This window comes from Pteropus vampyrus, unplaced genomic scaffold, assembly GCF_000151845.1.
Source record: "Pteropus vampyrus isolate Shadow unplaced genomic scaffold, Pvam_2.0 Scaffold81, whole genome shotgun sequence".
Taxonomy (NCBI): domain Eukaryota; kingdom Metazoa; phylum Chordata; class Mammalia; order Chiroptera; family Pteropodidae; genus Pteropus; species Pteropus vampyrus.
Window position 1 is genome coordinate 7,520,240 of NW_011888862.1, and position 14,915 is coordinate 7,535,154.

Sequence of the window (14,915 nt, forward strand, 5' to 3'; positions counted from 1 at the left end):
GTTTTTGAATGTACCAGCAGTTCCTTTTTATTATTGATTAGTATTCCAGAATCTTCTGGATTCCTCACTGGTTCAATAGAGAGTAACGTCAACTGTGTCAAGGCTGACTAGAATTTTAGCAACGTTTTAAATGATCTCACACACGTGTAAGAGCAAGTGGAAAGTTACTCACCATTCAATTTGCTTTCTGACTCAAGGTGATCCAATTCTTGAGTTTTCTGTTCTAAGGTTTCCCGTAGGAAATTCTGGTACTCTCTCTCTTTTTGAACTAGGTTTTCCAAAAGTCTGGTTTAAAAAAAAAGAGCCATCATCTGGAGAGAGTCTAGCACCATTTAATTCAACTCAAACATTTTTTCAACATTAGAGATTGAAAAAAAAAAAAAAAAAAAAAAAACAGCACAGCCCCAATGGTCAGTCTGGTTTCTTCAAAGTTCCGTGATTAGGTTTCAGCCTATACATGGGCACCTTCCTTTGTCTCAAAATGTCATGAACCAAAAGATAATTCGATGGAAATCAGCCAGAAGGATAATCTAACAATTTCAAGTTGTCTCCCTAAGTCAGGTCAAATCACTGAAATTAGTGGTCAGGCTCTTCCTTCCCAGGGGATGAAGCCGAGAAAGATGCTCCTTATAGAACAGCTGGAGGAAAGGAGGGAGGAGGGAAAAGGTGCTGATCTGAAGGTGGGAGGAACGCTACTGCTAACCTTCCAGAACCCAGGACTGTACTGAATGGCCTCACAGGCACTGGTCTCACACACATCAAGACAGACCAGTGACCCTCAGTCAATGTCACTTCAGGTGGTAGGTGTCATCCTCACACTCCGCCCAACAACAGCTAAGCCACCTCCATATCACAAGGACAGGCGTGCTGCTTTGTAGGGACTGCACGTTTGTCAGCCATTTGCAGTCAGGTGCTGGCTATTTAATTATTAATTCTACTGAGACTGGAAGATAACATACTAGCAACAGTGAAGAATAACCTTTGAACTCATATATAATATTTTATGAATTTGATTATAAACTTTACCAGAAAAACATTTTAAAGTGGCTAAGTATTACTATCAATTTTCAGTTATATTTTAAAAACTTTAAAAATTTTGCCACCACTACCAGTTAATGAGAAACCCAGGTCTTTCTAAAAAGAAACGATTAGATTTGCCTAAGATCCCTCCTCACTCCCAGAGATTCCCAGGGGTGTATACAACTTTTCTTCCAAAACATGAACACCTGGCACCTTATCTCCCTCCCGTTTCATATTAATCAGCTTTACCAATTCTCATATGGCAACAAGGCATCATTTGGAACCAGTACCAACCAGTTTGCTGTAGCTGTGGCTTATACTTTACATAAGCCCATTGATTATGTGCTTCCCCAGAGCTAACAGGAATCATTTATTCCTCTAACAAATATTTTTGAGCACCTATTATATACCAGGAAGTGAACAAAACAGACCAGCTCTTGGGAGAATCTCACGGCACTGCCAAGGTCCCCTGGCTGGGAAGGCAGTCCACGAATGCCCACGTAGGGATCATGACAAATCATGAGATTTAAAGAGGAGAGGGCAAACTTTCTTGGGGCCAGGGTTATGGAATACAAACTATCAACAAAGTGCTAACCAATCCCCAACTTGGCTACTTCTGCAGGGGCGGGGTGCAGATGTCCACTGCTGGACCTGCTGGACTCAGGCCATGCCAGGGGCTCCATTTGCTAAAAAGACCCAGAAAACTCTCAGATGCTGCTGCCTTTAGTGTGGCCTGTGGCAAGGTACTGTATCTCTCTGATTCCCAATATTAAAGAAAGGGAGGCATTTAGTTCAAACGGTGAGAATACCCCTTTGCCCAGTTCCTTGGTGAAGATGCTTTTCTGAGACCTGGGTGAGGCACCAACAACTAAACCCATTGCCTGCTGGTCTAAGTCACTGTCTCACCCCTGCTGACCTGTTGGTCTCCTGCTTGAGCCTCCCCAGCTTGAGGCTCAGGTGCTGCTGGTAGAGCTGCTGAAGCCGGACCTCCTGGACAAGTGCTACTGTTGGTCTGTTCCCTCCGTATCTCGCATGTGCTTCGCTTCTGGGCGGGTCTGGTGGGGGAGAGTCCTCTTTCATCTCACCTGGGTCCTTATCCCCCTCTTCGGTCTCTGAGCCGGGCTCAGAGTGAGTTTGGAGCTCTGAGAAATCACAGAAGAAAGGACCACAGTTCAACAATATCAGGGCCTCATGTAGCTTGTGTCCCATGCCAGCAAATAAGGCTATTCAGGAGGCTGACCTGGTCATTGCAATGCTCTATCCAGGGACTTCTGACTTTATAAATGGAGAGACTATTTCACTCAGTTCTCTCTGTATGCAAAGATGATCACCCCCAGTTTACAGGTGAGAAAACTGAGGCTTAAAGATATTAAGTTAGTTAGCTAAGGACAGTTTTAAAGAGGCACAGCTAGGATTCCAACCTGGCCTGTGTTCTTTTACTGCAGAAAGTTGCCTGCTTGGAGTGGGGAGTAATACAGATCTGAGATGAATGAGCCTCTCTGGAAGCTGAGCCTGGGCTCCAGTGCATTCAAGGGAGCAGGCGGAAGACAGGGAGAGAGTAAAGTCAAGAGAAGAAGTGGCAGTGTCAACACAAGTGTTGCAAACCTCCCTTCATAGAAAGAAGTCACCATAGAAGGAGAATCAACTTCTGTACTAAGCTGTTGTAACAGAGTCAACAAAAGCCAAAGGTTTCTATAGCTACCACATGGTGATTCTGAGAGAGGACACCAAGCCATTAAATCATCAACCAACAGCAGGTGTTTCTGAGCACACCAGAGGAGGTGCTGGAGGGTCATGCTCCCTTTCAGATCAGCAGTTTAGTTTACATGCAATCTGGGCTCTGCCCAGAGGGTGTAGAAATACAGCATCGGGAGAAATTCTTAGAATCACAGAATCTTAGTCCCAAAGGGTCTGTCACAGCATTACTTTATTGTAGAGAAGCATACAGCCAAAATGGGAATGAGAAAGCAACAACTGTTGAGTGCAGAGAACATTTCTGATCTCTATAGCCTGACGGTGACCTTGACCAAGAAGCAGGCACTTACCTGGGATGAGAATGGTGACTGCAGCCTGCACCGCCTGACGGATGATGTTGTCCATCGCAAACATCCAGTGGGGTCTAATTAAGTGGGTTCTCAAAATTTTATTCACCTAAAAAAATCACAAAAATCAATTTCTGGCCCACTGTACTTCTAAGAAATATGAGCTCTTACTAATTTGCTTCTACTCTGAGATAAAGTGTTAATCATGCTACTCTGGATTTCTACGCTAAGTTCCTTCTGGACTGAGTCTCCAAGCTGGCCTTAAGCCATGCCTGGGGTCCAGGAGATGGGTACAGTGAGCAGATCTACCTGAACTGGCCCTCTCTGTTGCTTATTCAACGAACACTTACTAAGCGCCTATGAAACCTCAGGCTCTGTGTTGGTGGCTTGGGACACATGGTCTTAGACCTGGAGCAACTCACATCTGTTTGGGGAGACACAAACTGGCGGATGCCACTTGTTCCCTAATCCTATATTCCTGCTCTTCATGGCCAAATGCAGTCGGCCTGTTCACCTGCACTTGCGTATTCAATGTTTAAAAGGAACTGCTGAAACTTGGGATTCAGGTATAAACAGGTGAGCAGAGATGGGCACTGTGGGAGAAGATGGTAACTGAACTCCAGGGGTTTGGCCATGAGCTGCTTCAGTGGGCATCCTGCCTTCTGGCACGTTCTCTAGAGCCAGATGGAATACTTACGGCATCTTGAAATCCAAACAGTACCAGGTGAATCTGATTGATGGACGAGCTGTCAAAGTCCAGGTCCGCCTTTAGCTCTGATATTGTGGATGCCATCACCCTGTGCTCCGGGGAGCGGATGAAATCCCTCAGGATCCCAATTATTTGCTTGATGTGGCCAATTGAGAGGTGCAACTCTCCAGAACTCTGATCACAAACACATATACACACAAATTACATTTACTGAGTAAGTCAGGAAGGGAAAATTCAAGAACTATTGTTCCAATCTACGTTTAGATTCTCCATTATGCATTTGCTAAAGGAACTGAGGATACCTCAGGTGACACAGGGTCTATGTTCCTGAAACTCAATCTTTCCTGTTAGAGGGTTTTGTGGCCTCGTCGTCTCGCTGGCCCACACATACTGTCACAACTAAGCCCCTCTAGGATGGTTCTGTCATCCTGTTTAACCTTGGATGGCTACTCCCTTGAACGGGCCTTGTCAGAAAGAACAGAGTAGGGCAGTGGTCTCTTCCTAAAAGGCACTTTCCCTATCCGAAATAAGTTAAAACTCCAATATTTTCACCCATAACCTTTCTCCCCAAAGTGGCTGTTCTCCCAGCGTCAGGCAAAGGCTGGGAGCCCCTGGGCTTTGTGCTGCCATTTGGCTGGTTTCCACCAGGGGGCAGCACTGCCCCATCCATGCCTAGATTCACTGCAGTGTTCTGCAAAGACTTTCAGCGAAGTCTTTTTCTTTGTATTTTCTTTTGTAGTGTTGGAGAAGGGAAGGACGTTGGGAAATACTTATGGTGATTATTGTAACCGTGCAAATGTTCCAAGGTAGCAGGAATCTTGGTCCCGTTGGATCTGTTCGGGGACCTGGACATTAACACCTCCCCCTATTGCCCCAAGCCTGTACCTGGGCCACGTACTCCCGCAGGTTGGAAGCCACCTGGTTCTGCTCCTCCCAAAGGATTCTGCAGAGGCTAGCACGGCGCTCACTGTCCTTGCGCAGCAGGAAGAATCCCAGGTACCTGTCGGAGTTGACTGTGCTCCGCTCTTCTGAGGCCAGGCTCTCATCTGGAACACTGTGGACAAACACAGGCGACAACAGCTACCTGAGCAAAGCCTCCAAGCTAGGACTTCATGGGGGAGGGGCTAAGAGGTGACTCCTTTGCAGCCCTGCCCTCAAGGAGATGAAATTGCAGGAGGCAGGCTGAGGGAAGAGGGATGCAGTGTGTTTTCTAATCCCGTAGTACCAGTGTTGGGAGAGGAAGGAGGGACAGGGAAGGGAGATGGGACGGGGAAGGGAGATGCGGGAGAACAGAGAGGGGAACCGATGAGCGAACACAATGCCCTCCTCGCGCACTGCTGGCAGCCCATCGCCCTGACCAAGCAGAAAGGAAGCAAAAGCCCTTCACAACCACCTGGTTTTGACCTGGGAGGTATTTTGCCTCTGGGAATGAGCACTCCTCACAGGCCTACAGTTGACCATGGGGCTGGCTGTACCTGAACAGGTCACTGAGTCCGTCCTTGGGCTCATCAGCATTTTTCAAGAAAGAGTAGGACTGGATGTCTGAGGCCGGGGAAACAGACCTGAGTTCGCTGCTGTCCAAAGGATCATCCAACAAGGGCAGGGACATGATGGGGTCCTCGGCACCCTCTGCGTGGGGGCAGAATGGAAGGGCTCAGAGAAGGAAGATGGAGGCTGAGAGAGGGAGGTGGGGGGCTCCGAGGTGGGGAGAGTCAGAGAAGGAGGGGGAGGCTAAGAGAGAACTCATGCTGTGCTGCTCTAACTGGTGCATGTAAACACCCAGGGATCCTGGTGAAACATAGCTTCTGCTTCAGCGGGTCTGGAATGGGCTGAGGCTCTGCATTTCTTACCAGTCTGCAGGAAAACGCTGACATAGACACGCTCTGGGAGCAAGATGCTGAGGAGCTCTGTCCTGCCTTCTGACTCCATCCACATCAGGGAAAAGTGAACAAATGGCTTCTTTTTCAGGAACCACTCTTAGGTCACTGCCAGTAGGACTACCATAGAGGGGTCACTTGTCTACAGAGGCCTGCCGGACAGTAGCCACAGGCAAACTTCCCTGACACGCCCTTTAATCAACGTCAGGAGCATCCCAGGGGGACAGGCCAGGCTCCAAAAATGAAGCGCCAGGCACTGCAGGTGGGGAAGACACAAAACCCGAGCTAGGCCAGGGCCCCTCTCGTCTCATGCCACAGCACAACCCCCAGAGGAAAGACTTTAACAAAGGCGGCGGGGGGGGGGGCACTGCTGTCACCTGTGGGGCTCCTGTGCACCTCCATTGTGAAAATGAATGACATTCATTGGTTGGGTTTTGATAACCCAAAACTGCTGCACCCACTCCCCTGCAGTCCCCGCCTCCCACACCACAAAAATGGATGCCATGTGGAAAGTTCAGGACTCTAGAGAGCTGGAACTCTTTGGGCAGCAGAGGAGCCTGGGGCCTGGGGGTCACCCAGCTGTCCTGGTAGGCCTCACCTGATAACCTGGAAGCAATTCGGCTCTTCTTGCCCTTGTTCATCTGCCTTAAGAAACCTTCTCTGAGTAGGGCAGCAGCGGTGATACGTTTTTGGGGGTCAGGCTCAAAACAGGATAGAATGAAGGATCTGGCTGCCAATGAAAGCTTGCTGGGAATATCAGGGTGGATCTTAAAGAACCCCACCTGCATTTGAGAGAAAGATGACTGGTGTGAAATTGAGGCCTCAGGCGAATCTGGGTATACATGCCTTCACCACAAAGCTACTACACCTGCCATCCTTTGAGGGGCTGGGGATGGAGCATAATGACAGCTTTAGTGACCCTTACCGTGATTAAGCCCCTGCTGGCCTGTTGGGACTTTGCTTTTCCCAATAGACTGTGGGGGAAGCATTGCTGGGAGAGGTCCAGAGCCTGGGCCTTAAGAGGCTTTGGGGCTTCTGCTCCAGTTCCCTTGGAACCCTAAGACCACCATGCAGGGAGGATGCCAAGGGTGAAAGGCCATGTGGGCAAGGTCCTCTGAGAGCATCCTGCTCCAGCCAAGCCAGCACACGAGTGGAAGAGCCAACAGTCAGCCCACAGAATTGTGGGAAATAAAGTGATTGTTTTCAGCCTCTAAAGTTTTGGGGTGGCTTATTACACAAAAGATAACTGAGATGAGGCTGGGACCACAGTCTGCAGCAGGATGCTCTGAAAGTGTTCGAAGGCATCTGTGCTCTGTTTCCTGATATACAGGGTCCCCAAAGGATGCCCCACTCACCTCAGTGTCTATGCATTCACAGCCCAAATCCCCCACCCCCTCCAGCTGCAAACCACGTGCAGGCCAAACCTGGAGGCTGGTACCTCACGGCCCATAGCCTCATCCCCATGGGGTACAACAGGCCGAGGGAGGGGCACTGCCCTTTCCTCTTCAGGTTCCTGCTACAATTTCTGCTTCGGCTCCCACTTCTGGCCAGTTCACCATTGTCCTGCTAAAGGCTCTCTGTCCCTGTGACCTGGAGGGGAGCAGGAGTTGGGGCTGAGTTGTCACGTGTCACTGTGACATGACAATGCTTCCACAGGTCCTGCTTGTCCATCTTGCATAACTCCTGCATAACTGTGACAATGAGGGGTGGCTCTCTCCTTAGGAATTCTTATCGTAAAGTCCACAGTCTTCCCCACATCTTTTCTGAGCCTACCCAACAAGCCTTGGGTAGAAGCCCTCTGGCTTCCAGATACACCCCAGTCCCAGCTCCTTGGCACCCCTGAAGACTGGCCCGGCCTCCCTTGCCCCCTTAAGCGAAATCTGGTTGCTGCAGAGAGCAAAGCACAAGCCTTCTGACTTCACATCCCCAAGTCCCTTGACTCAGGGGCACGAAAGACAGCTCAAGAGTTTGGGATGGGGGAGGGGGAGATGGGAAGCTGCTAGTTAGCAGGCATAAAGTCTCAGTTAAGCCGGATGAACATGCTTGAGAGGCCTGCTGCACAGCATTGTACCTAGAGTCACCGAGACAGTGCTGTGCAAGTAAAAGTTATAGAGGGTAGATCTCATGCTAGGTGTTCTTACCATAATAAAATAAAAATTTAAAACAAATTTCGGATTTTGAGAACACTGAATGCTAAAGGGAATTCAGCCCCCAAGATCTGCAACGCAGGGCACATTACAGGCGGCACTCCTTACCTGAGGGGTGGGGGTCATAAGGGAACTAGGGGGACCAGAGACAAAAAATCAGGACAAGAACCCAAAGAAGTAAGGGGTGGCTTCTCCCCTGGCTCTCAGAAAGAACATAGATAGCATCCTGGCATCCTGCAAGTACAGCTTTTAAGGGTGTTTTGCTGTTACTCAAAAAGGCCCCTGTACTAGTTCGCCAGGGCCACCGAACAAAATACTACAAACATGGTGGTTTAAAATGATAGAAATCTAGTCTCAAAGCTCTGGAAGCCAAAAGTCTGAAATCAAGAGGTTAGCACAGCCATGCTCTCTCCCCAAAGGCTCCCGGGGACAGTCCTGCCTTTCTTCCTCCCAGCGTCTGGTGGTGGCTGGCCCTGCCCGATGGGCCCTGGCTCGTAGACGCATCACTGCAGTCTCCACCTCCACTCTCACGTGGCGTTCTTTCTGTGTCTCTTCGCATCATCTTCTGTGAATGTCCATTTCTGTGCCCAAACTTCCCTTTATAAGGACTTCAGTCTTCTTGGATTAGGCTCAGTGTGACTGATCCTAAGTGTGACTTGGTTATCTGTGTAAAGACTCTGTTTCCAAATAAGATCACATTCTGAAGTGCTAGGGGTTAGGGCTTCAACACATATATATTTTTTTTAACATATCTTTTTTGGAGGACACAATTCAACCTATAAAAGCCCCTTTGGGGAAAAATCAGTTCCTTTTGTTTCAGACACTGCCCAGAAGTTTCTTGAAATTTTTCTGAAGGATTCTAGAGCCTTGAAATAATTTCTATAGCTTTGCAAAAAGAACACAGGGGACATTACTTATTTAATAGTAGCCTTCTAGTTTGCAATGAAAACTGACCTTATATGCCATCCAAAAAAATCAATATATTTCAAACACTGTATAGCTAATTAGCTACCAGAAACAGGAGGAAGAGAGAGATGGGAGTGACTTGTGCCTGACTGATGAACTGAGCAAGTTGCAGGCTTCAGACAGGTGTCCTGAGTGTTGCAAAAAGATGGCAGCAGATCATAAAGCAGAGAGCCATGGCTCTCAGGTGGGCCCTGATGTTTTTCTCAGTACCAGCTACTATTTATTCCAATGCCTGTGACTGAAGCGGCAGGTTAAGATTGAAGCAGCCCCAGTTGTCTCCATCATGGACAGAAATTAAAGGGCTAGGGAAGGTCACTGCTGTCCTCTAGACTACCTCTTCACGGTCTTGTTGGGATTACACTTGTCAACTTGAGATCTTGGCTTTGGAGCTGCCTGACAGCTGTTGGGAAGGTGGGAAGCTCTGAGAAACTTCTGCAGCGGCAGGGCCAAGGAGAGCGGCCACAGCACAGCAGGCTGCACTCAGCTCATGGGCAGAAACCTGCGCTTGTGCCTTTGAATTCTTTCTGCCAAAGAGGTTGGGCTGGAGGCCTGGCAAAGATACAGGCAGGCTGAGAAGTCACTGTGCCTGGCAGCGAGGCAGGAAGGAAGGAATCGCATTCTGGAATCTTGTTCAATCAGGCTGCTTCGATGCACTGTGATCTCGTTGTACGTAAGCAGTGGCCATTTGGCCTTTTGTGGCCCCCTCTTCCATCTTAGCCTTGGGGTGAATAAAAAGGCTTCATGCGAGGTCAGTGCTGGTAATGGACTCTTAGACTATAGTCCACTCCAACTTTTCCCAGTATACACAGAGCAAGAAGCCACAGACCTGACCTTGGACACACAGGACTGTCCTGGCATCAGCTTCTGTTGGAGTCACCAGCAAGCAAGTCCCTTCCCAAGAGAGCAGTCCCAGCAGTGAAAGCCCTACCCACAGTGGCCAATGGGTTGGGTAGTCCAATGTGGGCCTTGATGTGCATGGGTTGCCCTTCCTATTAGCTCTGGGAGGGTTTTTAGAATGACAAAGCAAACATCATCAGATACCCAAAGCCCCTGCATCTCCCATACCCAGGCAGAAACCGTCTCTCCAAAAACGAAGACCCATGTGGTCTTTGCGCCTTACCCAGTGTAAGGGCAAATAGATTCAAAATAAGAGGCTTAATTCTCTCTGCTGAAAATAAGAGACACTCTCTTTTCTTAAAGCACTTATTTTAGAAAACTTTTAAGTTCTTTGTCTCTTTGAGATGTATGTCAATATTTTTAAAAGCTAAATAAGCCTCTTGCCAGGAATGTCTTTCTCAAGGACCTGGAAGCCATCTCTTTAAATGTCATCATCGAGGAAGATGGTGGCCCCCTACCTCTCAGTTTCTATGGGAGGGTTAGGACAATGGTCCCCAACCTTTTTGGCACCAGGGACCGGTGCTCCTATGAGAATCTAATGCCTGATGATCTGAGGTAGAGCCGAGGCTATGATGCTAGCACTGGGGAGTGGTTGCAAATACAGATGAAGCTTTGCTCACTGGCCCACCGCTCACCTCCTGCTGTGTGGCCTGGTTCCTGACAGGTCACGGACTTGGGGATGGGGATCCCTGGGTTAGATCAACTTCAGTGGCGCCTTGCTCTAAAACTACCTCCCATTTTAAAGATTTGAGGTTATTTTTCCTTTGGGTAAAGCTTATTAGCTAACACAGATCGTCACCCCAACAAATCTTGAATGAGCAATTGTGACCAATGCTGCCATCCAGTCCTTGTACCTGAGGACGAGGTAGCATTTCTCTTGAGAACACAGATGAAAAGGGTTGTACTCCTTGGCTCAATATAAGGCTGAGAGTTCTTTCTATCTTTGTAATTTCTTAGCGAATTGCCTATGATGCATATCACAATCTGATTTAAGGCTTATTCAATAATAAAACGCTCCTTTCTCTTCTACCTTTGTGGAGAGGTTTCTGGATTGGGAGAAGATTTCGATTTTAATTACATTTCCCCGACACCAGCAACTTGAATCATGAAATATCTTACTGTTAACAATGCTGCCTGTGACTCGCTGAACTCATAGAACGGAGGCTTGCCAGTGGCCATCTCAATGACAGTGCAGCCCAGGGACCAGATATCGGCTGGGGCACCATACCCGCGAGGTCCTCGATCAATAATCTCAGGTGCCATGTATTGCATAGTGCCTATTGGAAAAAAAGAAAAAAGATTGTAGGCATCCTCTTGCTTAAAAATTAAGTGGACCATTAGTAAACAAGTATGTGAACTTTAACTCTCATATGAATGACAGATGGGGTCTGCTCTCATATAGAAACGATGTGGCTGTATCTTTGACCAGAGACATGCAACATGCCTACCTTTAATACTAATCATGTTGAGAGAAGATTGCACAGCCCCGTGAAAGAGAAATGGGTCCAATTCAATAAGCACATATTAATGCATGCCAGATACAGACACCAAAATGTAAGAAACACAGTGCCTGACCTTTAGGAGCTGCCTAGAGGAGAAGACAGACATGATGATGGTGATGATGGTGGTAATGGTGGCGGCAGCAGTGGTGATGGCAAAATGTAGTAAGTGCTATAACAGAGGTATACACAGGGGGCTCCAAAAATATGGATGTGAAGTGCTTGATTCTGCCTGGTTCGGGGAAAGCTATGGCTAGGTCAGTTTGGGTCTCTCAGAAGTAAATGCCAAGAAAGGATTAGACATATGAGAGATTATTGGGGAGAAGGTGTATGAAGGATAAAGGGGGAGGGGGCGGGATAGGTAGGGAGACCTGTCAGACTGCAGTGCAGATGGCACCTGGGGAAGGAAGAATTGGGTAGGAAGAGTCTCAGATGGCAGAGCAGCTCTGAGACAGCTTCAGCCAGGCCAGCGAGGGGTTCCTGACCAAAAGTAGCCCAATGGAAGAGTCTCACATTCACTCTAATACCCCCACCATCCTCAATCATTGGCTAGGAATAGTCGAGGTGAAGCATGACCTTGCCACGAACATGGTGTCAAATCCAAAGAGGCAGCAGCTGAGACTTCCAGTGAACCAGACTCATGCTACAAAGGCCGAAGAGGTAGACCAAAGGATGGGAAGATTCCAGGCAAGGGGAAGAGCTCCAGCAAAGATCCATGGGTGGGAAGTACTGAGTGAATCCAGGGAGCGATAAGCCATATCTGACGGGGTGGGGGGGGGCAGTGGGAAGAGGGAAGGAGGCAGTGGCCAGGGTGCAGCCTATTGGCAAGCTGTGTGTTCCAAAGGCTCTGGCTTTGGACTGTCTCCTGTGGGTCATGAGCCACCAAAGGTCGTCACAGGGAAGGTGGTGACCAGACATGGCACAGAGAGAAGAGGTTGTTGAAGGATTGCTGGAGATGCGGGAAAGATAATCAAAGACCCTAGGAAGTAAAATCTTTGGTTTTCCTTGAAACTAAGCATGAGGAAAGGGGAATGTGCTGACAAAGAGGTTTATACTAAATAACGAACTTGTGGATGACATTGGCCAACGTGTGAATAGAGAACACTGATGCCCAGAGAAATTCAAGTGCCTGTCTCAAGATCACACAACCAAAGCTGGTTTCCTGAGTCTTGATCGATGAAAACAAAGGGATCGTTGGTTTAAAAAAAAGTTTGCAGATACCACCTGCTACTTCCTTCTCTTAATGATGCAATGTCTTATTAGCATTTTTCCTTCCTATGAGCCTTTGAAAGGCTCTAGGGAAATTGTGACCAATAGAATAGAATTTTCAGTAATGAAAATATTCTATTCTGTGCTGTTCATTACTGTGGCCACCTGCCACATAAGACTGTAAAGCCCTTGAAATGTGGCTGGTGAGAGAGCAGAAATGAATTTTAATTTAACATTTTAAAATTTTTATTTAATTCTTACTAAAGTTAAATATAAATCGGGTTGGATCAGTGAGTGCAACAGGGCAGCGGGGCAGAAATGACAGCTTTTTATTTTTTTTTAAGACATTGTCTCTCAGTTCTGCTCTGTGACACTGGGTTTGGCACTCTGCAAACCACCTTTTTGCCACTACTCCCTGTTAGGCTCTGCTACTAGGGCAGTGCTAGGGAGTGAGAGAGCCTGGAAGGAAGGAGGCAGGAGAGGTGCCTCCCAGTTTGCTCGCCCTTCCTCTCCATCAGTTGGTTCCAGTGGCAGTGCTTGGCTCGTTTCTAGCTTTTGTGATCCCCTCCATACTTCCGGAACCACCTTCATCTTGCACCCCCAGAGCTACCTGCTCCAGACTATAGGCACCCTCTCCTGAGAGGTTCAAATCCCACCCTCCCCTATGCTCCCCCAAGCCCTAGGGCTGCAGGGTGCTTTCTGAAACTTCAGTCTAAGAAAACAGTTTTTTCTATTAAATTCTCTCTGTAAAAATAGCCGGGTTGATTTCAATTTTCCTGCCTGGACCCTAACACAATCACTAAAAGCTAATTCTTAAAAGAGCAAGCGAATAAATTTAGTTATTCAACAGTAAGAAATAGTGCTAAACTGCACTGCAATGGTTTGTTGGCCCTGATCGAATAACTGTCCACCTTAGTACACTGTTTCGTAACTGGAAGAATTAGTCTGCTTAATGATAAATTGGGAGATTTTCCTAATATGGAACCATACTGAATACCACCTTTTCTAAAGGCAAGTTATTTATCGCTACGTAAATTACCCCCAAACTTTAGTAATTTAAAAAACAGTTATCATCTCATAGTTTCTAAGTGTCAGAACCCAGGAACAGCTGGACTGGGTAAATGTGGCCCATAGTCTCTCATCAGACTGAAGCCAAGGTGTCAGCAGGGGCTGCAGTTATCTGAAAGCTCGACTGGGCTAGAGGACCCACATGCAAGCCCACTCACTCATGCAAGGGTTGGGAAGAGGCTTCAGTTCTTACCATGTGGGATCTTCCATACAGAGGCTCAAGACATTGCTTCCCCCAGAGCAAGTGATCCAAGAGAGAGCGAGCAAGAGGGAGGCCCCACCACCTTTTCTGACCTGGCCTCCAGGTCACATACCACCTTTATACCTTATTGGATTCATCAGATGCAAGTCACTAAGTCCAGCCCGCATTCAAGGGGAGGGAATCACACAGGCTGTGAATACCAGCATGTGGGGATCACTGGGAGCCATTATGGAGGCTGCTAGCCACAACATCTAACTTCTGATTAACACTTAATGGCCTATAAAGCATCTCCATGTAGCGCTGTCCATCTGACGCTCACGAATCTGTTAGGTCAGGTAAAGGACGCACTATATACTGTTATTTGTATTTCACATCTGTGGAAACTGAGGCTCAGAACAGCTAGGAGATTTCCTCAAGCTAGAACCCAGGTCTCCAAATTTGGATCTATACGCTGTGACACTGCTGATCTATGTCATGAATCCAGGAAAAGCAAAACTAAAGAAAAAGCTGCCTGAATAAGAGCAGCTGATGCAAAGATTTCTAAAGACATAACGTGACTTTTTCCAAATGACTGGAAGGTGTAGAGCAACAGTGGAAAACTAGATGCTCCATTTTATTTACCACTGCGCTTAGAGAGAGAAACCATCCACTCATAGTAAACAGCCGACACAGAGAGATGGATCCACACGACTACTTCAAAGAGTCAAGGGACTGTCCCTGGGTGGTGTGCATGTTATGGGCTGCATCCAAGGTTGGCTTCTGTTGAGAAGACCAAGTTAAGATGCCATGAGGGGCATCTGAATAATACAGAGATGCTGGAAAATTTGCTTGCGTTAAAGATGGTTCTCTAAAGGGCTTCATTCCCTGTCTAAACCGCCCTTCTCCCAGCTGTGCTCACATACTGCTCACTGGATCAGCCACCGAGCCACAGCTCTCAGGTGCCGACACCCATGCACGGGTGCAGAGTTCAGAACAAGGTGACAAGACCTGCGGGCTCTGACCCAGCCCCTTTGGGACATGAAATCCACTGGGGGCTCCTGGACAATCACCCAAGCAGGATTTTCAAATTACCAGCAAGGAAAATACATGGCATAGAATAATGATTTAGAAGTTTTGACTGACGTGCCAAAATCTGATCCAGATACCAAGGCGAGGGGTGAGAGAGAGACCCCCAGGTGCATACTTCTAAGGGGATCTCAGACAACTGGGCCCTCAGCCCAGGAATCTCCCAGCCAGATCAAGGGGTTCAAAGGGTTGAGAGAGACTGGAGGTGGGGGGA

General features: G+C 47.8%; 1 protein-coding gene across 3 annotated transcripts in view; it reads right to left on the reverse strand.

Annotated features, from left to right (window-relative positions):
- MAP3K15 (mitogen-activated protein kinase kinase kinase 15) overlaps positions 1-14,915 on the reverse strand; it is a 79,071-nt gene that overhangs the window by 1,828 nt on the left and 62,328 nt on the right. The window contains exons 19-26 of one of the 3 annotated variants that reach the window (XM_023532334.1): positions 10,778-10,935; positions 6,247-6,430; positions 5,247-5,400; positions 4,657-4,825; positions 3,760-3,945; positions 3,066-3,171; positions 1,937-2,162; positions 174-285 (exon numbers count right to left, since the gene is read on the reverse strand). In XM_023532334.1, the coding sequence (XP_023388102.1) occupies positions 174-285; positions 1,937-2,162; positions 3,066-3,171; positions 3,760-3,945; positions 4,657-4,825; positions 5,247-5,400; positions 6,247-6,430; positions 10,778-10,935 (1,295 nt within the window). Of the gene's footprint in view, positions 1-172; positions 286-1,936; positions 2,163-3,065; positions 3,172-3,759; positions 3,946-4,656; positions 4,826-5,246; positions 5,401-6,246; positions 6,431-10,777; positions 10,936-14,915 lie in introns of all 3 variants that reach the window. The other 2 variants (XM_023532333.1, XM_023532332.1) reach the window with 2 other exon arrangements.